General features: G+C 47.5%; 2 protein-coding genes across 4 annotated transcripts in view; both read left to right on the top strand.

Annotated features, from left to right (window-relative positions):
• CDH13 (cadherin 13) overlaps positions 1-10,728 on the top strand; it is a 1,007,942-nt gene extending 997,214 nt beyond the window's left edge. For 2 of the 3 annotated variants that reach the window (XM_080827654.1, XM_080827656.1), the window contains exon 14: positions 9,713-10,728. In XM_080827654.1, coding sequence (XP_080683780.1) covers positions 9,713-9,720 — 8 coding nt within the window. In that variant the 3' untranslated portion in view covers positions 9,721-10,728. Of the gene's footprint in view, positions 1-117; positions 163-9,712 lie in introns of those variants that run through there. The other variant, XM_080827655.1, reaches the window with a different exon arrangement.
• DKC1 (dyskerin pseudouridine synthase 1) lies at positions 1,153-2,393 on the top strand (the record flags this gene model as incomplete). Its single annotated transcript, XM_080829073.1, is given in 8 exon segments — positions 1,153-1,236; positions 1,239-1,487; positions 1,489-1,560; positions 1,565-1,670; positions 1,673-1,804; positions 1,807-1,957; positions 1,959-2,209; positions 2,212-2,393. Coding segments are annotated over 8 exon segments (1,227 nt in total).
• Positions 10,729-22,108: the final 11,380 nt, after the last annotated feature.

Here is a 22,108-nt window from a genome sequence, read left to right as displayed (position 1 = left end):
GGGAGGGAGGGAGGGAGGGTTGGAAAGAAGGAAGGATGGATGGAAGAAAATCTACTCTTCTCTTTCTTTTCTTCTTTTTTCCTTTCTTTTTTTCTTTCTCTTTCCTTTTTCTTCAAGAAATAAAATATTACCAGTAAAGGTGAAATCCCCTGTGTTCTCCCCAGTTTCATTTCCTTTTCTCTTTCCCCAGAGAAAATACTATCATGACTTAGACTATATCCAGATGTTATTTTTTATGTTTCCTACACACACACACACACACACACACACACACACACCCTGCTTGTAGTTCTGTTTTGTGCAACTTGTCAAACTCCGTGTAATTCCTGTCACACTGAGCAGGATGTTCTGTACCTGCTTTTCTTCCCTCCCACATTGCATTTCCACGGTTCTTCTGTGTTATCCTAATTGGGGGTTGACAAACTTTGACCACAAAGAGCTGGGTAGGAAATACTTTGGGTTCTGTGGACCATATCAGCTTTGTCACAATTTCCTTTTTATCGCTCTTTTGTGGTTCTTTCTGTCTTTTGTTTTGTTACCGCTCTCTAAACGCGTGAAACCCTTCTAAGCTCGAGAACCACACAAACACACTGTAGCCCAAGAGCCGTAGGTCACCCCGCTCCAGTCCATCCATTTCAGTGCTAGACAGCGTCTGTCCCACGGACACCGTGCAGTGAACTCCCCAGGCAGCAGACACCCTGCGACCATTTACAATGCCCTTTGCCGATCAGGGCTATTGCACTAAACATCTGGAATCTGTTTCCCCACCAGCTTCGCAAGTTAATCCTCGACAGGCAGCAAGCCCAGCGCTAGGTGTGGCTTCTAGGCGTCACCGGAACTCACGCAGAGCAGAGCCTGGGTACACTCGAGGGCAGTACTTCTCGTGTGATTGTAGAGGAAAACGTGTGTGGTGCGTGTGTCCGTGTGTGTGCGCGTGCACGCATGCACACGTGTACAAATGTGTACACAGCGAGAGAGAAGATAACGGAGTGGCCACTCACACATCAGCCCTCATAAACCCAGTCACGCAACATCCAAGCCTGACTCTCCACCACATCGCTTCGAAGAACCGAGGCTCTGCCGGGCTCGGCGCCCTTCTCGACGACTCTGCACCGACTGCCAGTGAGGTTTTCAAAGGGAGGCTTGCTGAGCATGGCGGACAGGGAAGCCCTGATTTTGCCAAAGAAACGGAAGAAGAAAAAGGAGCTGAAGTCAGTACTGGAAGAAGATGTTTCGTAAATACAAGACAATACGCTGAAGAATTTCACATCACCCCCGAGTCGGAGGCGGCCCAGCCGGACGCGCTTCCGTGGCCTCTGTTGCTCGAGGACTTTAATAAGCTCAACGCGAGGAGGACGCGCGACGCTTCGCTTCCTTGTGGTTCCGGTCCCCTGCGGCGGGAGCCTGGGGACTCGGACAGGACGTGTTTCATTCATCTTGACAAGCACTTCCAAGCCCTCCTCCCAGGAGACGGCAACCTGAATCTGATGGGTACTGCGGGCAGAGAGGACAGGACACAGCATCCTTCCGGATCCGGATGGGAGCGGCTGTTTAATTACGTGCACAAAACACTCGCTTGTTGAAATCCCAGCCGAGTTTGGGCAAAGAATGTGTGGGACCCGTCCGGCCTCACGGTGCTCTTGAAGGGGGCTCCCAACTTTGTGGGGCTCTGGGACTCGGACAGGTGCCTTATTCTGGGGACCCCCATGTACTGCTGCTCCGAGGCAGCTCGGAGCGCGGACCACCGACAAGAGCCAGATAATCACATGTGATCCTGGAAGAAGACTAGAACTCTTTGGAATGAGTTGGAGGCCGGCACCGATATCCGGGCACTGTGTGTGCCCCTCGCTTCATTACTGGGAGTTGGCGGTCAGAAGCAGGAACTTCAGAGGGCTCATTCCGGGGTCCTAAGCAGAAAGGACCACCTGGGGACAATTCCTGACATGCCTGATGCCCAGTGACTACATGACACCACAGGGATGGGACTTACCTGCGGCAAGCTTTCCACCCTTGGAAAAGCTGTCGCCTTCTCATCAGTGGCTGGTGAGCACAGTCAGCTGTGGGGCAAAAAGATCGGGCTTGCAGGGGTTCTCCGGGGTTCTCCGGTTTGAGGATGGCATCAGAGTCACTCAGGAGATGGTGGTCATCACCACCAACAGGGAAGCCGGCTGCGTGGCTGTTCCATTAATGACCACAGCCGTGATCTCTACTGGGACCAGGATATGGTAGCCAAGATTGAGAGAGTGGAGAGAGACACTTACCCTCAGAAGTGGGACTCACGTCCAAAGACAAGTCAGAAGAGGCTGATAATCAAGCAGGGCCTTCTGGGTCAGCAGGGCAATCCCACAGACAGCACGCCTGCCACCCGGATACCCGGATGCAGGAATCTGTAGGCAACAGTGGCCGCAAAGAGAGGGACGTCTGGTGACTCAGTCGGCTGAGTGTCTGACTCTTGAATTCAGCTCAGATCATGATCTCGGGGTTGTGAGATCAAGCCCCGCATGGGGCTCTGTGCTCAGCGAGGAGTCTGCTTCTCTCTCCCGCCCCCGTCCCCTGTCCTTCCCCCGGCTCACACATGCAAGCTCTCTCTCTCTCTCAGATTAATTGATTGAAGAGAGACAGAGACGGTGACCAGCGTGGTAGCCCCAAAGCGGCAGCGAGAGAGTGAAAGTGACAAGACCTCAAGAAGGAAAAGAGGAGGAAGGATAAGAAAGCCAAAGATGCTCTGCAGAGCCGGGGGGATCCAGGACATGGGAACAGTGACGCCACCAATAAGAAGGAGGAGGAGGAGGAAATAAAAGTGCAAGTGACCTCTGGGTCGTGGACCCCAGTCCGGTTAGGAGGAGAAATTGAAGCCTTACTGAGAAAACAGAATTCCTTTCATTCTCGAAGGAACCAGAAAGGGTGGGGAGGTCCGGGATATCGTGGCTGCAGCCCCAGAACTACCTGACCTTCCCTGGTGTGCTCCTCCCATCCCGTCGTGTTTTAAGGATAAAAGTGAAGGACGCAGGTTCGAGACCAGCCCCTCCTCTGCTTGGGAGAGTTGGGAACCCTCTCCCTGAGACCCAGCACAGCCCAGGAACCATCCGTGGCCATTTCAAAGGAGGCAACCACTCCTCCCCATGCTGGGAGAAGGTTGTAGTTTTTACATACTAAAGCTTACTTGTTTTTAAGTTAAAAATAATAAAATAACATTGATGGAGATTTCCTACCTCCAGTTGCTGAAATATGTATTTCTGGGCCCATCCGCCCTGTGGAGCCCACATCCCAGGTCACACTGGCCTCCAGCACACGGACCCAGTGTTTGTACATATATTTTCACAGTGTTTTTAGTAATAATACGCGTGTCTGCTACTACCAATCCATATGTTCAATATTATTAAGATTTAACCTATCTGTACAGATTAAGGGGACTGTTCATAATGCAGCAGTATTTTCCTCTCAACCAGGGATTTTTCCTGGGCCTCCTACTTTGGAGACCTACAGAGGTCAGTAGTGAGCAGATCCCCGAAGACTGCCCACTTCCCTCTCCCAGCTGGTGCCTAGGATCACAACTCATCCGGATCAGAATCACGTGGTAATTCCTAAGGAACGTATGTTCATTTTATACTCAAAATAGTATCATCGAGAAAAGACAGATGCGTGCACACCACAGTGGAGATGCCAAATGTGCTTTTTGTTCTCACAAAGGGAACCATCCCAGCTAGCAGCACACAGCCATCCGCCGTAGGTAAGGCCACCTGGAGGCAACGTCAGAATCATCCTGAAAAAGGAGCTCAGCATCTCCCTGCACAGCTAGAAATGTCCTAGGTTTATACTCCAATGTTTTCACCACAAGACAGGTAGGTTCAGCCCAAAAAAGAGTTAGGAACAGGAACGAGCCTTCACCTGCTTGACTTCAGAAAGAACCTCCATCTGTCCCTATATAAAAGGCATAAGACTATATAATATTGTTCATTTGAACATGAGGGCCTGCCAAATAGAACGGTGCTCGTTTCATTACACACCTAGCCGGAGACGTCCTTCCCAACGAGGGAGGTGCCTCGTAAGACGTGTGAGGAGCGGGATGAGACCTAGCAGGAGTAAGGAACCGTGGGTATCCCATGGCTCGGAACTCTTTGTAAGAGCAGAACTCAAATGGCCAACCCACCTGTGTAGCTATTAACATGACATTGACAAGAAGCAGAAATGGGCCTAAAACACTAAGCAAGGTCGGGTGAAGGTAGGGGCATCTACAAGCGCTAACCTAGATTATAAAGGCAGGGATAACAACTTCCTGACCCTGCTCAATGCTTCCGTGAACCAGGAGTTGGCAAACTACTGTCCGAAGGGAAACATGGCCCACTTCTGTTTTTGTAAATAAAGCTTTATTGGAACACAGCCATGTTTGCGGTCAGCCTACTTGCTGCTACAACAGCAAGGTTGAGCAGGAACCACAGAGACCGCATGACTGCGGAGCTGAAATTCGCATTCACCTGGCCCTTAACAGGAAAAGCGTGCCAACGCCTTCTTTGAAGCCTTTGCTCTTAAAACCGCAGTGATCATCGCATCACACAACATGGCGGGAGGGGATTGTTTTCCTCCTCCCCTCAAATAACGTTGAGATCCAGGTAGAACAGCTGAACCAAATACCCTAATGTCCCAGGGCTTTTTTATTTCCTTCACTGGCTCGGAGATGTTATCCCACTTTATAGATGGGAAAACTGAGGCTCGGAGACATCCCAAGCTGCGCGAGCGGTGAGGCATTCACCGTCAGACTGCCTCCCCGTGGGGAAAAGTGATTAAAAACATTTCAGCTTGTTAGGAGACCGCAGAAGGCGTTACTGCCACTGAGAAGTGAAATGAGGGGTCTGTACCTCCTTTTCTGACAGCTGAAACTGAAGGGAATAAAACTAATGACATTGCAAGTAATAAAAAATGTAAATGGAATTAATTTTGCTGCCAGTTTCATTGTTGAAGGTTAGCGTTGCTGACACCGGAGAGCTATGCTGTGCTCCCCCAGGACCCTCCCCGCGAAGCAGGCTGGCATCTCTATTAGGCTGTGTCTTGGGGGGCGGGGGGCTCGTACGGCTCTGCATAGTGTGACACAAGCAACTCCAGGGGAGAATATCATCCTGAAACCTTTCTGAACATTGTTTTAGGTTTAATTAATCAGCAATAGCAAAAACAAAAAGACAGATCAGGCGAACCCCATTAACAAGTACCAAAATAAAATGTCTCTACATCGGCGAGGAAGGAGAATTGCATTGTAACCTCGATCGCGATGAGAAAGTTTAAAGACGTGACCAAGATGAGCAAAGCAGCCGCTGAAAATACTTCTGATGCATTGTGTGAAGGTATTATTTGGATTCCATTAAATTCGCCCATTGTGAGGGTACAGTTGGCTGCATTTTGGTAAATGTCCACAATTGTGTAGCCACACCAAGTATCAAGGTACAGTTTCCTTGTGTGCCTTTGCTATTGATCCCCTCCCCTGAATCCAGACCCTCGTTGATCTGCCTTCTCTGATTATTTGCTTGCCTTTCTAGAATTTTCTATACACGGAATCACACAGACCATGTTGTCGAGGGGATCCGTATATTGTTCCTTTCTGTTGTGAAATGTGTTCTGGGCAGAGACAGGGCCTGGAGGAGCACCCAACCCAGGGGGAGAAGGCTGCCCTCTGCCTGCAGATGGTCCTGAGCCGTGCTATACAGAGGTTCTGTGGCCCCTTGAAGGGGTACAACTGTGTGGATAATGACATCGACCTCCCAGGGCTTCTAAGTACCAAGCACATGCAAAGCTAAGAGCTTTACCTAAATTACACAGATTGGGGTGCCTGGGTGGCTCAGTGGGTTAAAGCCTCTGCCTTCAGCTCAGGTCATGATCCCAGGGTCCTGGGATCGAGCCCCGCATCGGGCTCTCTGCTCGGCAGGGAGCCTGCTTCCTCCTCTCTCTCTCTCTGCCTACTTGTGATCTCTGTCTGTCAAATAAATAAATAAAATCTTTAAAAAAAAATAAAATAAAATAAAATAAATTACACAGACTATCTCAATGTAATCAAGTCCACAGCCTTCAGACGTAGGATCCTTTACATTACAGTTTGAATTGGCTTGAACACGATTCAGACTTTTTTAAGTTAGCAGGTTTTATTCAGTCCATTTTTTTTTCCTCAGTGACCAAAATTATTATTTTAGGTAATTAACACCACACTGGAAAACGTTCTTTTTAGCAGCTTTATTGAGGTATAATTTACATAACATAAAATTTACCTGCTATAATTAATCTATCTACTTTACTGATTCTGGTAAATGTATAGTATTCTATAGCACCAAACTCTAGTTTTAGGACATCTCCATTACTGTGTGAAGTTATCTTGTGCCCCCTTTACAATCAGACCTCGCCCCTAGCCCAGCCCTGGGCAATTTCTGATCTGCTTTCTGCCTACAGTTATTCCTTGCCTGGACATTTGATTTGAATGGCATCATAAAATATGTAGTCCTTTTCTTTTTTTTTTTAAAGATTATTTATTTATTTATTTATTTATTTATTTATTTATTTATTTGACAGAGATCACAAGTAGGCAGACAGGCAGAGAGAGAGAGGAGGAAGCAGGCTCCCTGACGAGCAGAGAGCCTGATGCAAGGCTCGATCCCAAGACCCTGAAATCATGACCTGAGCCGAAGGTGGAGGCTTTAAACCACTGAGCCACCCAAGTGCCCCATGTAGTCCTTTTCATCAGGCATCTATCACTTGGCATAATGCTTCTGTGGTTCATTCATGTTGAGGCATGTACCTGTAGTTTTTTTCTTTTTATTATCAAGTAATATTTCACTGTATGGATATACCACATTTTTTTTTAAATGCATTCACTGGGTGATGGATATTTGAGCTGTTTTCCAGTTTGGGGATTGTATGAATTATGCTGCCATGAACATCCATATATGTGTCTTTGTGGGGCACTGACCATGCTTTTGAGAAGAGATGTTTCAGCGTCCACTATTACGAATTTAGGAAAGGTCCCAGTTCCATGGCAGTGGTGTAGAACCTCAGGGATGTTTGGGGAACCAGGGACAGGAGCCTGACAGGTTCTGCCAAGCATCTGCTCCCTTTTGATACCTGCTTCAGCCTTCTATTAGAAAACCATGTCCTCATCAGGAACATTGGGCTGGGGGTCAGAGAAGAGATGAGGGGAGATGTGTGGGTCTTGATGTAAGATGACCACCTCCTGGGGAGGATGTGAGGTCTCATGGTTGGGAGGGTGTGGTCATGAAACCGAAGCCCAAATTATGAGCAGCTCTTCAGAGTCTGTCATGACTCAAAGAGAATGGTGGCCCAGTAGACTTGAGGATCTGGATCAGTGCTGGAAGAGGAGAGATCTGAGCTAAAGATTCACTTTTTGGCACCTCCCTGAACCATTTTTGGGGTGACATGTTTAGGAATGCTGGTATAATTTACAGATGGGCAGAGGTTACCTTCCTGTCAGTGTACATTTGCAGAAATTTCTTAAGGATTTAGACTTGTCTCCAAAGGCAAGAGAAACAAAAGCAAAAAATGAACTGTTGGGACTTCATCAAGATAAGAGGCTTCTGCACAGCAAGGAAACAGTCAACAAAACTGAAAGGCAACCTATGGAATGGGAGAAGATACTCGCAAAATGTCTTATCAGATAAAGGGTTAGCATCCAAAATCCATAAAGAAGTTATGCAACTCAACAGCCAAAAAACAAAAACTCCAGTCAAGAAATGGGCAGAAGACATGAACAGACATTTCTCCAAAGAAGACATCCAGATGGCCAACGGACACGTGAGAAGATGCTCAACATCACTCATTGTTGGGAAATACAGATCAAAACCACAGTGAGATACCACCTCACACCTGTCATAATGGCTAAAATTAACAACTCAGGAAACAACAGATGTTGGCAAGCATGTGGAGAAAGGGGGACCCTCCTACACTGTAGGTGGGCATGCAAGCTGATGCAGCTACTCTGGAAAACAGTATGGAGGCTCCTCAAAAAGTTACAAATATGGCCCAGCAATTGTACAATTAGGTATTTACCCAAATGATACAAACATAGTGATCTGAAGGGGCACCGGCATCCCAATGTTTATAGCAGCAATGTCCACAATAGCCAAACTATGGAAAGAGCCCATGTGTCCATTGACAGATAAATGGATAAAGAAGATGTGGTATATATAAACAATGGAATATTACTCAGCCATCAAAAAGAATGAAATCCTGCCATTTGCAACAACATGGAAGGAACTAGAAGGATAAGGAACTCAAGGATGGCGCAAAGTGAAACAAGTCAGTCAGAGAAAGACAAATATTACATGATTTCATTTTTATGTGGAATTTAAGAAACAAAACAGTTGGAGGATATTTTTAAATAAAATTCACAGTGCCATTTAATATATTCAAGTCTTTCTTCAAATATGGGGGAATATGGCTGGACACCAGCCCTGCAGCCCAAGTAACTAGAGTTTATGATAAGGGTGACAAGGACAGTGAAAAAGTCAGCTGGAAAGAAGAAATTAAATGCGTTCCGGAGACTCCTGTCAAGGAATCACATTTAGCCTTCCATCCTCCCAGTATCATGTTGCTTACACTTGAGTGACATTACGGAGACTTTTTATCTGATTTTAGAGATGCTGCTTTAAATTTCCCAAACAGATAAGCAAGAGGATTAACCTCTAAAAGCCAGGAGGTACAAAGTCAGTGGGTGAGTTCATCACACTGATCTGCCCCTCAGCAGGCTTTGAATGAAAAGACCCAAACTTTACAGAGTTACACCGTTATAGTCTGTCTAGCCATTGGTTCATTCTAGAATGATCTACACTTACATGGTGGGTTGACCTGTACACTTGTTCATTTCTTTGATTATAACACGACTTTTAGCAGTACCATTGCCCTGTATAAAGCCAAGATATAATAATAATTAAGCAAAAAGAGCAGATTCCCACTCATGCTATCATCCAGCAGAGGGGAGACGCGGGGCTGCTGTACATCTTAGAGAATAAACATAGTTTTGGTGACCTCAGTAATCTTGGACGAGACAGTCCAAGCCATGGAGGTGGAGGAAGGGATCATGAGCCAAATACTGGCGGCTTCTGGAAGCTGGAAAAGGCATGGAAGTGGCTTCCCCACTAGGGCCCCCAAAAGGAACACAGCTCCTCCAGCACCTCGACTCTAGCCCTCATAGGACCCATTTTTGGACCTCCAACCTTCAGAACTCTGAGAGAATACGCTTTGTTATTTCCAACCACTAAGCTCGCAGCCATTTGTTACAGCAGCTGGAGAAAACTCATACATCCTGTCTGAAGAAACGCCGAAACCTCTCTCACTCTTCCCTGTGACCAAAAATATAATATCCAGGACGCTAATCAGTCTCTCAGCTACCAAGTCAACGTGTCCCTAACACGGCCGCATTCTGGGCTACTGTGCAAGGGACAGGGCTCAGGGTCACAGAGACGGTCGGCCCTGTGGGTCTGAGAGGAGGTGTCTGGCATGAGCGTTTTTAGATCAATCCAGCTGTTTAGACATAAACCGGCAGGACTATCTGCGCTCTCTTCGAATGTTATGCCAAAGAGGAAAAAAATTTCCCCGGGTAGTGCCGTGTTTATAAACGTGTTTATGACCGCGTGTCTGCCATTCGTCTGGTGCTTAGCTAAAACGCTTTGCATCCAAGCTGTGCTATGCCTTGACTTAACTCTGAATCTCTCCCATTCAGGTCTGTGAGAACTCCTGACATTCGAAGCTTGACTACCAAGTTTCCATAGGAACAGGAAAAAGAAAAAAAAATCCAAATCTGAAGATTGCAGTTTACAGCTCTCAAACGTCACACCTAGGCCTCAATTGTTCCAGATTTTTGTTTTCTTTGCGATTTCACCGGCTCTGTCCTTCACCATTTCTCCTTTAATTAATGGAATCTTCTGAATTTTCCCTGGCTGTTTAAAGATCACGGCATATGACTTGACCTTCTGGGAGCAGGGACAATGACTAGTTTTTCTGATGTGTTGCCATGTCGCTAGTCAGCACGTCACACACACAGCTTTGTGGGTTCGTATTTGTATATGTGTGAGTACCTGTATGTGTATATACACAGTATTTATAGAGAGAAACGCTACAGAAGGAGCCTAGTTTTGATATGTCATTCTTCCTTGAGAGGTTACACAGAGAAAGGATAGAAGTGACGCACCTATCCCCTCCAGGGCCGCGGCCCCAAGCGAGGCACTGGCCCCAGACCACAGAGCTGACACTTCTCCACCGTCCCCGGGGGTCCACGTGCCACCACCCCCCTGCCAGGCAGGTCCGCAGAGAGGGAGAGCAGAGACCCAAGTCCTTCCTCTCTAGTAAAGGACTGCGACCCGTTTTCACTGCCACCCCATGCCATGATCGTGAGCAAAAGCGGAGAGGAGCAGAGCAGCGAGTCTGACCATCAAATGCCAACAAAAGGGCTGGAAAATTCTTCCAGGGGCGCTCTCTGCGTTTGTAGGTGTCCCGAATCCAGTCCCACCGGTTCTCACGAGGATGCGGATCGTAGCACAGAATAATCTCTCTCCCTAGGGTCTGTACATTTGCAGATGTCATCGTGGAGGCCCTACCTGCGTAGAAGGAAATCGACAGGTGTCACGTGTGTACACATATATGCCCACATGTATAGACATCCCTTTCTGCACATACACGTTTGTTTCCTATATACATAAAAGGCATCAAATAGAGTAAATACAGGTAGTTTTAAAAGTACCCTTTTGTGTGAATCGACTACCGTTGTTTGCAAACCTGAAAATAAAAGATGTTCATTATGTATGAAAAGTAATTGATTTTTATTCTGTGAGCATGTCAGAGAGGAAAGTCCGTGCTGTACTAAGATGACCTTGTGGATACACTGTAAAGAACCATCCAAGCTCACACCAAATTTTTCTATCAGATAAAACTAGCGACAGCCTGTGGCTTTTTCTTAGAGCTGGCCACACACTAGGGTCAGGTAAGTGTCTTAGCATATTTCGATGCGGTTGCTTACTAAAGGTTTTAACCCCACGCGCACACGCATGTGCGCGCGCACACGCAGACCCACGCTTTCTTATGCAATCTCTGTTTGCACCTGTGCATTCAGTTCGCCTTCTGTAGGAAGTAGGAGTCATATGTTGTCTTTATTGTAGTGAAATTATGCAGCTAGAGTTCCAGATATTGTATTTGTTTCAATAGTAAGTCTTTTTGGAGCATATAGAATGGCAGATTTTTTTTCCATTAAAATAAATGGGTATTGGTGGTTAAAACGGCTGGACAGTAGCTCTTCTCTGATTTCTATGTGTGTCTCATGTTGCTGGTGCGAGGTCTTGCCTTAGTGCAAGTTCACTATTTGGACCGGTCATCCGGGGTCCCCCGTCCATCTCCTGTTAGTTGAGGGACTCTGTAAAGCCAGAAGTCCCCACTCACAGCTGGGCCCGTGCACCTGTCTTGGCCATCATAATGAACAGTTCCGAGCATTCTGCAGTCGGCCGCGAAGACGATGGCTATCCTCACAGAGGGGCGAGATCATCCTCAGGTCAATGACTGCGAGGCCCACGGTCACACGCATCTGCCCGCGGTCCCAGAATGTGGGTATATCTCTCTTGAACAAGTCCGGTGGCTCAGTCAGGAGATTCTGCATCTCGAACACGACAGATCGGTCCTTCACCCGTGCACAGAGCAGGCCGTGGGGAAGAGGGGAGGTCTGAGCCTGCACACTCACACGCTGCGAGACTTCCTCTTCCAGCTTTATAGGTGCTCTGCAGCCGGGCGCATAGGCAGGCGATCTAACAATTGGAAACCCGCCCTCCCTCGTGAGCCTGGGCTATTCCTAGGGAGAAATCTAGATGTCAAGGAGGCCATCCCCTCCAGTTAGCAAGTGCAAGACTCCTTGTCCCTCAAGCCAGGAGGCCCTCCCATACTTTGCACATCAAGCCACCAGCTTAACTTAGCTCAGAGCACAGAAAAATAGAAATGAGCACAGACTGCATCAGTAAGTAGCGTCTGCCATAATTTTCGCCTACTTAAGGATGCTCCCCGTCCACAGGGTTCTTATCAGGACAGAGATACTGGTATTGTATATTTCTTGCTGATCCTTTCAAAAAAAAAAGCAACCAATTCTTTGAAACCAAAGTGGTGGCATTTCCTCAACTACCGAATGTTTTCTAACTTGCTCGGACACGTTTACATTGTTTATTGAAAGCAAACGCAGAATCAAAGCATTATTTCATTATTTACCAGAGCATTTTATTTTACTCCAAGTTTTTGGGGGAAAGAAATTAAAAGCCAGAAATTGCTTTTCTCCATTGCTGAGCACAAAACTGAGAATTTTATTTCCACTGAGTGGGCGGTTGCACCTTCTTCACTATAAACACATCAATCACCTGAGTTGATTAAAAATTACTTTTTCTTTCCATTTTACATACGAGAAATTATTTCTGATCATTTGTTTTAGCAAAAACATGCAAACATTTTCCAATTTCAGAAAAAGTGACCTTCAGTACCGCCCCTTCCTCCAAAGGGACGTCATTTCAGGTGACTCACAGCCAAGTCCTGCAAATCTGAGCTGGAGATCAAAATCAGTCTGGCTCTGTTTCGTGGTGGGTGTCAGACAGGACTCGGATCCTCAAGGACCGTTTTTAGAAATTTTGATAACGCCCCAGATTTCCAAAATGTGATTCTGAACAGTCTGACAAATGGAGTAACCCTTTACCAGCAAATTCTCGAGGTAGATCACATTGCATTTCATCTAGAATAAATACAGTGGGTCTTGATCTTAATAGGTGGCAACTATGGCGTGATTAACAAGGCTGTGTTCGATGCTGGGTTTAGTGCAGCTGGACCTGCACATGAGCTCTCCAGGTCGGTTCTGCAGGAAAGAGTCTGCAGTTCTCCTGGGGTGTATGAACAAGGTAAAAAAATATATATGCATTAATAATGCTAATAATAATAATAAGGGTTTATATTTATTGATTGAGGACCATGCATCCAGCTGTGCAAAATCCTTTACACACCTGTTAACCCACTGACCCATTACAACAACACTACGAGGCAAGAACTCCTATATTCTCCAACTTAGAGATAAGGACAGCAGACACTCAGGAAAATCAGACGGCTTGCCCCAGGTAAGTGACCTCCAGAAGCCACGTGATTTGGCTGCAGGGCTCTGTTGTTTCTACTTAACACGGTGTCCCTCCCAATGGTGCAGCCGAACCAGACAAAATGTCTCCCAAAGACCAGAAAACCCTCGTCTGAAGGCTCCCTTAGCAGGACTATCTACCCAAACCGAGTCAACAGATCTTCTACTATTCCTTAGTTCTAAGAGCTGTCAAGAACCATTAACACCATTCTCAGTTCACACTAAACCTCAGAAATGTCTCCCGCACAAGATCATGTCCAGTATTTCCTCCCTCTTCTTCCCATGGCTTGTGCACAGGTGCCTGAGGGACTCCTACCACACTGATTAGCTGTCTCAGGTGTGCGAAAGAATGTTCATGTCCTCCCAAGGTCCCGGTCATGGCCAAACCAACCCAGGGGAGGGAAAGCTCAGGGAGCAGCAGCGTGGGGCTCTCAGGAGCCTGCCGTGGGCTCAGCGACAGACAAATAAAGGATCTCCAAGCACTTCGGAGGTTTTCAATGTTGCACCTGAACTTGAACCGACAGGTAAATCACACCAAGGGGAAGGTGAGCCCTGAGAAAGAGTGAACTACCTTCTGTGTCTAACCACTAAGAAATAACGATAAAACCGTCACCGTCGCCATCATCAACAGTGATCTGGGTACACTTTTCACAAAGATGGTGCATCCCGACTTCTCTCCTTATCTGGATGCTGAAATTGGGAACGTCTCATAATCGGGTAGTAAGACGCGTCCATAATGGTTCATCTAAGGCAACTAATGGTTCTTTTGCTGTGCTATGTGTGTTCACCTTTACCATGTCTCCCATCACTGATGGATTAGCCCACAGCTGAAAAACATTCTGTAAAAGCACATGCAGAACAGCTAGAGACAGAAGAGAGTGGTGGGATTGAAGGTGTGAATCACGAGTTCCGATAAGAACTTCAACTGTCAAAATTAAGCGGAGATAATTTAGATACTCATCAACTTCAGAAAGGAAGAAACCACTTCCTGTCGCTCACGCAACATCACTCTCATAACATTAATAATCGCTGGTGTCGTTGAGCTTGAGAAGACTTTGAACCATTTTATTTGGCTTCCAAGCGGCAGCTGGCTGGTAAGGATACGGCGCGAAGCAACAGATGTAGGAAGACCACAGAAAATGCCACCGTGAACCCATGAAGCCTTTGAGAAAGTGCCTTGTGAAAGCACTAGGAGCATATGCTGAAAACTTCTATTTTCTGCTGCTTTTTTTTTTAAGATTTTATTTATTTATTTGACAGACAGAGATCACAAGCAGGCAGAGAGGCAGGCAGAGAGAGAGGAGGAAGCAGGCTCCCTGCTGAGCAGAGAGCCCGATGCGGGGCTCGATCCCAGGACCCTGAGATCATGACCTGAGTCGAAGGCAGAGGCTTTAACCCACTGAGCCACCCAGGCACCTCTCTGCTGCTTTTTTAAAAGCTTTTCCTTTAGAAAGCAAGAAAGCCATTCTTTATCTACAATATATGCGGATTCAGATTTTTAAAGAGCTGAAAGCAAAGGCTCTAGGAAAAAGAGCGTGCGGTCATGCACACATCAACACTGGTCGGGCGGTAAATTTCAGAAAGTGTAAAGAGATCTTTTTTCGTAAACACTCAAAAGGGATAAAAGTTTATCATCTTAAAATATTTCCTATCCTATCGTGGATGCAGTTCCTTTGGGCCCGAGTTGCTGAACTGTTTACAGTTCCTGAGCTGTAAATTAACGTCTGATCTGCAACGTTTTTGCAAAGAAACTTGTAACTTGTTTGTGAAATATTTAAATAAAGGTTATCTGAGATTTTTAATGTGTGTACTTGGCCTTAGACCGTCTTCAGTACCATTTCAACACAGCGACAGAGCCAAGGGATATTGTGTTTTGGGGGGTTTTTTTTGTTTTGTTTTGTTTTAGGATTTTATTTATTTATTTGACAGACAGATCACAAGTAGGCAGAGAGGCAGGCAGAGAGATAGGAGGAAGCAGGCCCCCCGCCGAGCAGAGAGCCCGATGCGGGGCTCGATCCCAGGACCCTGGGACCATGACCTGAGCCGAAGGCAGAGGCTTTAACCCACTGAGCCCCCCAGGTGCCCTGCAAGGGATATTGTTTTAAATGGGGCTCCGGTTGGCCTGTAATGTTGAAAGACCAGGGCTAAAACCAAGTGATAGCCTGACTGATGATTAACTCTGCCTCCTTCTTCCTTCATAATAGTCAGAGCCCTCTGGTGTGAGAGAAACAGATAGATAGATAGATAGGCAGATTGATAGATGATAGATAGATAGATAACAGATAGGTAGATAGATACACAGAAGGTAGGTAGATGATAGATAGATATAGATAGATGATAAATTGATGATAATAGTAGATAGGTAGGTATGTAAACAGATAATAGATAGATAGGTAGGTAGATGATAGATTGATAAATGATAGTTAGATAATGGGTAGTAGGTAGATAGATAGATAATAGGTAGATAGATATAGATAGATGATAGATTGATAGATGACAGGTAATAGGTAGATAGTAGATATGTAGATAGATAGATATGTAGTAGATTGTAGATAGATGTAGATAGATTGATAATAGGTAGATAGATGATAGATGATAGATCGATGGATGATAGATAATAGGTAGGTAGGTAGATAATAGGTAGATAGATGATAGATAATGGACAGATGACAGAATGATAGATGAAAGATAGATAGAAATAGAAAGATAACTTTAGGGAGGTCCTTAACAAAAGAGAGGAAAGGTGCTAATCATTAATAATGAACCAGATATTTTACGTGTTTATGAATGTATATACATACTATATTATTCATAACATGTGATTTATATGAAATTATGCATTACATAGCTCAGGTATTTAATTCATGGAATATTGGAATAGCCAGTATTTCCAGTGCACCGATGTGACAGCGAGGCTCACAAGTGAAAACTGTCTCATGCTAGGTGTCCCCTAGAAGGGGTGAATGTGACTCCCACACCGGCACTTTCTGCTCTACCCTAAGCCCCGAGGTTGTACCCTCTTGCACACAACACACGAACTTGACAGAGACAAGACGAGCCAATCGGACAGGACAGCATCAGTGAAGTAGAAGAAAACCAAACGTGCGCGTCGGTCTCTCGGAAACATTTCCTTCCTGCCCCGGCCTCCGTCTCCAGGAAATTGCCAGTTTGGGAAAATAAATAGGAAACTGATTCCTTGGTAGCCAATCATGGAGACGCTAATTTGGAAAATTGCCACAAATAAGCATGAGAAACGTAACCCGACACTTCAAACCAAAAGCAAAACAACTCAAGATGCATCGGGACCCCGCTGGTCTCTCCATTCTTCTCCAGAAAAGCAATTTTCTGTCCTTTTGTAAGCACAGCCTCAGAAAGACCCTCCCCTGCTCTTGTGAACATGACGAGGGATCCAGTGACGCTACCCAGGGCACACTCCAGAGATGACAGCAGAACTTGCTTCTCACATGGGAATCCAAGCCAGGAGGACTGGTACCAGGATAGAGGCATTTCTAAAGGAAATTTGCCAGAACTCGACGACTCTCTCCGAAACAGAGCCCCACCCCTACAAGGCGGATCCTGAAGACCCTGCCCAGCCCCCTCCCTGCACCCGCAGAAGAGTGACCGGTGCTTTGAATGCTGCTTCTGTACAAGAGATATCCGGCGCCTGCAAAAATTCCCAACTATTCTAACCAGGATTTCTCCGCAAGAAAAGTGACTCGTTACAGTGGCTCAGCGACATTTCCTTAATGCTTCCCCTTCACCGGGTACGGAACGATACGCGATTTTAAATCAAGTCCCACTTCTTTATCCTCTGCTTCCCTGTCTTCGCTTAGGTCAGAATTTTCTAAACTTTAATCCTATAAGAAGATCTTCATGATTTCACGATGTTCCCCTAGCACCTCTGCAAATTCCGCCCTCCCAGTGCCTCCGTATTACCAATTACCACTACCGTTTTCAACGATATAATTTCAAATTTATCACTTTTGCTTAAGTGAATATATTTTCAAAGAAAAATGTATTACTGCTGTGAACGAAAAGCCAGTATCACTTGGGGTATGCTTAAAGTAACAATCAAAATAAATACAAAGGAAAATGGCAGAATAGAAGCATCCAGTCCCTATATGTCCCCCCTACTCGACCCCAACCCCCCCCCCACTTCCCCACTACAGAAACACCAATTTTAACAAACACCCACAGATGAGAACATATTTTGGGGAGCCCAGAAACTACCTGAAATGTTACAATATTTCCGTGGAGCAAAAAAGCCAGAGGAGAGATGCACTGAAGTGGCAAAAAAAAAAAAAAAAAATGTCAGCTCACCCCACCTCCAAGGCACAGCTCAGGGCCCAGAGAGATCTCCCGGTCCACAGTTTCCCCAGCGTTGCAGGACACTGCCCATGTGGGTCTTGTCCTGCCAAGAACATGGGGGGGGGGGGATGGGCAGTACTGAATAGGCAGGGGACAGCCAGGAACAGAACGAAGGGGGTGGTGGAGGGGAGAGCTTATAGCACCAATGGATCTTAACAATGGGTCACACATCCTGCTGCCTGGCATACGGTCTCCATCCACAGTCCTGCTCGCAGAGGGAGAGCACTCCGCAAATGAAAACTGGAACTAATACGTTCTCCAGCAATCCCGCTTCTGGGTACTTACGCAGGGAAATTGAAATCAGGATCTTGGAGCGGCCCCTGGGCTCCAGCGTTCACTGCAGACTACCCACAAGCAGCCATGGCGTGGAAACAAGCTAGGTGTGCATCGAGGGGTGAGCGGATAAAAATCACATGCTATACATGCACAATGGACTACAGTTCAACTTTTAAAAGAAGGAAGTCCTGCCATTTGTGGCTACAGGGTGGGACCCGGAGGGCGTTATGCTCGATGAAGCAAGCCAGACACAGAAAGACAAATAATATATGATCTCACTTACATATGGAATCTAAAATGGTCCAATTCATAGATGCAGAGAGTAGATCGGTGGTTACCAGGGACGGGGGTGGGGAAAATGGGTAAATGTTGGTCAAGGGGAATAAAGTTTCCGATATGCAGAAGATCCACTGTACAGAACAGTGCCTATCACTGACAGTACTGGGTTACATACCTAAAATTTGCTGAACTTATGTATAGCTTCTTACCACACAAATAAGAATCATTCATAATAAAGGCTGCAGGAGGACACTGTGGGAGGTGATGGGTATGTCCATGAGCGCGATGGTGATGGTTTCGGGGGTGTATCCTTATCCCCAAACTTGCTGAGTTGAATGCATTACATATGTACAGCTCTTCACATGGCACTCATGCCTCAACAAAGTGGTTTTAAGAAATAATAAAATGAAATAAATACGATGAAAACCAAAAAAGGGATTACCCTTTAGCTAGACAGTATGTCTACCTAAGGTCCGAGCAAGGACTCAGACTCAGTAAGACCCAACAGAGACGCTGCACCTGTCGCAAAGAGGAACGAGGAGCCATCGGTTCCTTGAGTCTCACTTGGGTGAGGCCACATCCTCATACTGTCCAGAATCACTTCAGTGCCCTTTGATAGATACCAAACAAGCAAAACTGTATGAATGAAGGTTGCAGACCCAGTAACTGAAGAAGATAGGTCCTTTCCCGTCTAGAATCTTCTCTTTCTAGAACCTTCTCTTTCTAGAACCTTCTCTTTCTAGAATCCTTTCTACACTCTATTGAGTGGAAGCACAGAACCACACAGGGTCACCTCACTGGGGTGGTTTTGTTTTCTATTTGTGTGTGTGTGTTGTTTTCTTTACCACTTGTACATGCCCGGAGGAAGGAGTCCACGGGGACTGGTAAGTGGAGGAGGCACATTCCCAGAGTGGGTTGAGATGTCCAGAGCCCAGCCCCACACAGGAGGAAGGACACCCCGTGTGGAGGCAGAAAGGACCAGAGTCACGTAGGTGCAGGTCCTTATAGAGACGGGGAGGGTAGGACCTAGGTGACAATAGTCTCCATTGTCTCTGAAAAACAGAAGTTAAAGTCATCCTTTGAGACAGAAGGGATGAAACACTGGGTTTGGAGAGACCAGGGAGGTTTGGGCCATCCGCAGAAGGCGGGGGGCCGTGGCAGGGGGTTGCCCTTCAGCAGCGGCATCCGGCCACTGGGGAGACCAGCAGAGCAGGTGAAGGGCAGCTGAGACCAGCATCGGGTCACAACAGTGCTGATGCAGGTGTGGCCCGGGAAAGACGAGTTACAGGTTCTCCGTGCGCCTGCGGTGACCGCTGCTTCTCTGCTTACCGGGCACAGGCAGCATCCCCACTGCCCCCCACCACCACAACACCGGTGGGCAGGGGTGCGTCCCTGAGCGGCCGAGGGAGGGGCGCAGAGACAGCCCAGCTGGAACCAAAGAGCCAGTATGAAAGTATCACGTTAGCTCACGTAAAACCACAGTCCTGAAAGGGGTAAGGGGAATTACTTCACTTACACAACTGATCTAGAAAGATCTTGAAAAAAAAAATGCTAAGGTTTAAAACAAGGGTTGTTCAAAACTGACATTTTAAAGGTTAATTGCTAGTGCCTTACACATAATTCAATAATTTTCTTTTTTTTTTTAAAGATTTTATTTATTTATTTGACAGACAGAAATCACAAGTAGGCAGAGAGGCAGGCAGAGAGAAAGGAAGGGAAGCAGGCTCCCTGCTGAGCAGAGAGCCCGACGTGGGGCTCGATCCCAGGACCCTGGGATCATGACCCGAGCCAAAGGCAGAGGCTTTAACCCACTGAGCCACCCAGGCACCCCAATTTAATAGTTTTCTAATGGAACAATATTCAGTTAAATTCAGCGTGTCAACACTACAAAGTTATATCAGCCATGACTATAAGTCAGTGAAATTTTTGTGTAAAGCAGCTGTTTAAAAGACCTTGGTCCCAACACAGAAAAAGTACACTCTTTCTGCTTAAGTGTGGGAGGAGGGGGGAGCCTCCACTAAACAGTGTCAAACAACTTATTTTTTTAAGATTTTATTTATTTATTTGAGAGAGAGAACATGAGCAGAGGGAGGGACAGAGAGTGAGGGAGAAGCAGGCTCCCACCGTAGGGCTCTATCCCAGGACCCCGGGTTCATGATCTGAGCCAAAGGCACATGCTTAACGGACTTAGCCACACAGGTGCCCCAAGAACTTTGCAATCAGGATAAAAAGGACTCAAGAGCCCTGCCAGAAACACACACACCCTACACCAAAACAAAACTGTGGGTCCTAGTGCTGATTTGTGTTCTGTGTTGCTCACGGCCATAAACCAGGTCTGGCTACAAACCAGGGTGTGCGGATCCACACTTCTAAATGGAGTGTGGGAGTCCCTGTGTTGGGGGCAAGACGCGAGAAGGCCTGAAACCCCACCCAGCCTTGGCTACTCATGAGCAAAATCATCCTGGGGCTTTATGTAAACACTTCATCAAGGGGTATTACTTTACCAACTGCTTTGGGTTAAATTGGGTCCCCTCCCCCCAAAGAAGACATTGAAATCCAAACCCCTAGTACCTCAGAATGTAACTCACTTGGAAACGGGGTCTCTGCAGATACAAAAAGTCAAGGGGAGGTCATGCTGGAGAAGGGTGGGTGAATCCAATAGGACTGGTGACCTTATAGGGACAGAGAGATACAGGGACTAAGCCACATGAAGACAGAAGCAGAGAGGGTTGGGATGCATCTACAAGCTAGGGAACCCCAAGATTTGCCAGCAGCCCCCAGAGGCTAGGAGAGAGGCACGGAACAGATTTGTCCCTTGCAGCCCTCAGAAGGAACCAAGCCTGCTGGCCCCTTGATTTCAGACTCCTGGTCTCCGGAGCTGTGGGAATATAAATGTCTTGCTTGAAGCCACCCAGTTCGTCGTACTTTGTCATAGCTGCCCCAAGAAACGAACGCCAAGGTCAATATATATGGAGGAAAATTCTCAAGGAAGGCCCCAGCCGAAAATAAATTCATACTTGAAGACCGAGTCAACAGGATTCTAGGCAATGGCCATAGATCTTTCTCAAGCTACTGGTTCTCAGCTGAGGGTGACCCCCACCCCGCCCCTGGAGACACTGGGCAGTATCTTTGGTTGACACATGGTGGGGGGGGGGGTGCTACCGGCATCTAGTGGGTAGAAGTCAGAGAAGTCATTCAGCATCCTGCAATGCGTGGGCACACTGAACCCCACAGCTTGAGATCCCAACTCAGCAGCAGCCCCTTCCTTAAACACCCAAACCCAGCCTCTGGACCCTGCCGCCGACCTCCCCTTGAGCAACCTCGAGGGCGGCTGGGGGGCGGGGGTTGATAGGAAAGGGGCAGAGGGGCTCCCTGGAGGCTGGCCGCGTTTCGTAAGGCGGGGCTGGTGAACCCGTGCGGGCTTCACGGAAGGACACAGGATTTCCACACCACCCAGAACGTCTGTTCTTCTGAAATCAAGAGTTAAACACCCCCTGCCTCACTGCGCCAGCACCCCCACTCGACCGTCTGGGGGGAATGGGGAACACGGCCGTCAGGGCTGTGACCAGGCCTGCAGCTGGGCGGCCGGCCGCGTGGTGGGTGGAGCCTCCCACCACCGGTCCTCGGTTTCCCCTCCAGCGACCCGACCCCCTTCTCCCTACCAGGGGCTTGCGGGGCTCTGCTGGAGGACAGGCGGTGGCAAAGGCCTGGGGTTGGCACCTCGCAGGCGCGCAGTAAATGCGTCCCCCCCACCCCCGGCCTAGACAAAACCAGCGCGACCTTCAGTCGCGACCTGGGAAAGGACCAAGACCACCACACCCTCCAGCGGCTCCCATGGCGCGACCGGTTCCCCTTTTCTCCGCGCGGGCTCAGGGAACTGGGGGAGCGGGGCGGGGCCTCCTGGGGGCGGGGCCTCCTGGGGGCGGGGCCAGGCCGGTTGAGAGGGGACGAGGCCTAGCTCGGAACGGAAACGCGAGAGCGCAGGCGCTTCCGGCGCGTGCGGCCAACTACGACTCCCACAACGCCCCGCGGTCCCGCGGCTGCCTCGTCGTC

The sequence above is a fragment of the Martes martes genome, assembly GCF_963455335.1.
Source record: "Martes martes genome assembly, chromosome: 17".
Taxonomy (NCBI): domain Eukaryota; kingdom Metazoa; phylum Chordata; class Mammalia; order Carnivora; family Mustelidae; genus Martes; species Martes martes.
This window is presented reverse-complemented; position numbering and strand designations above follow the sequence as displayed.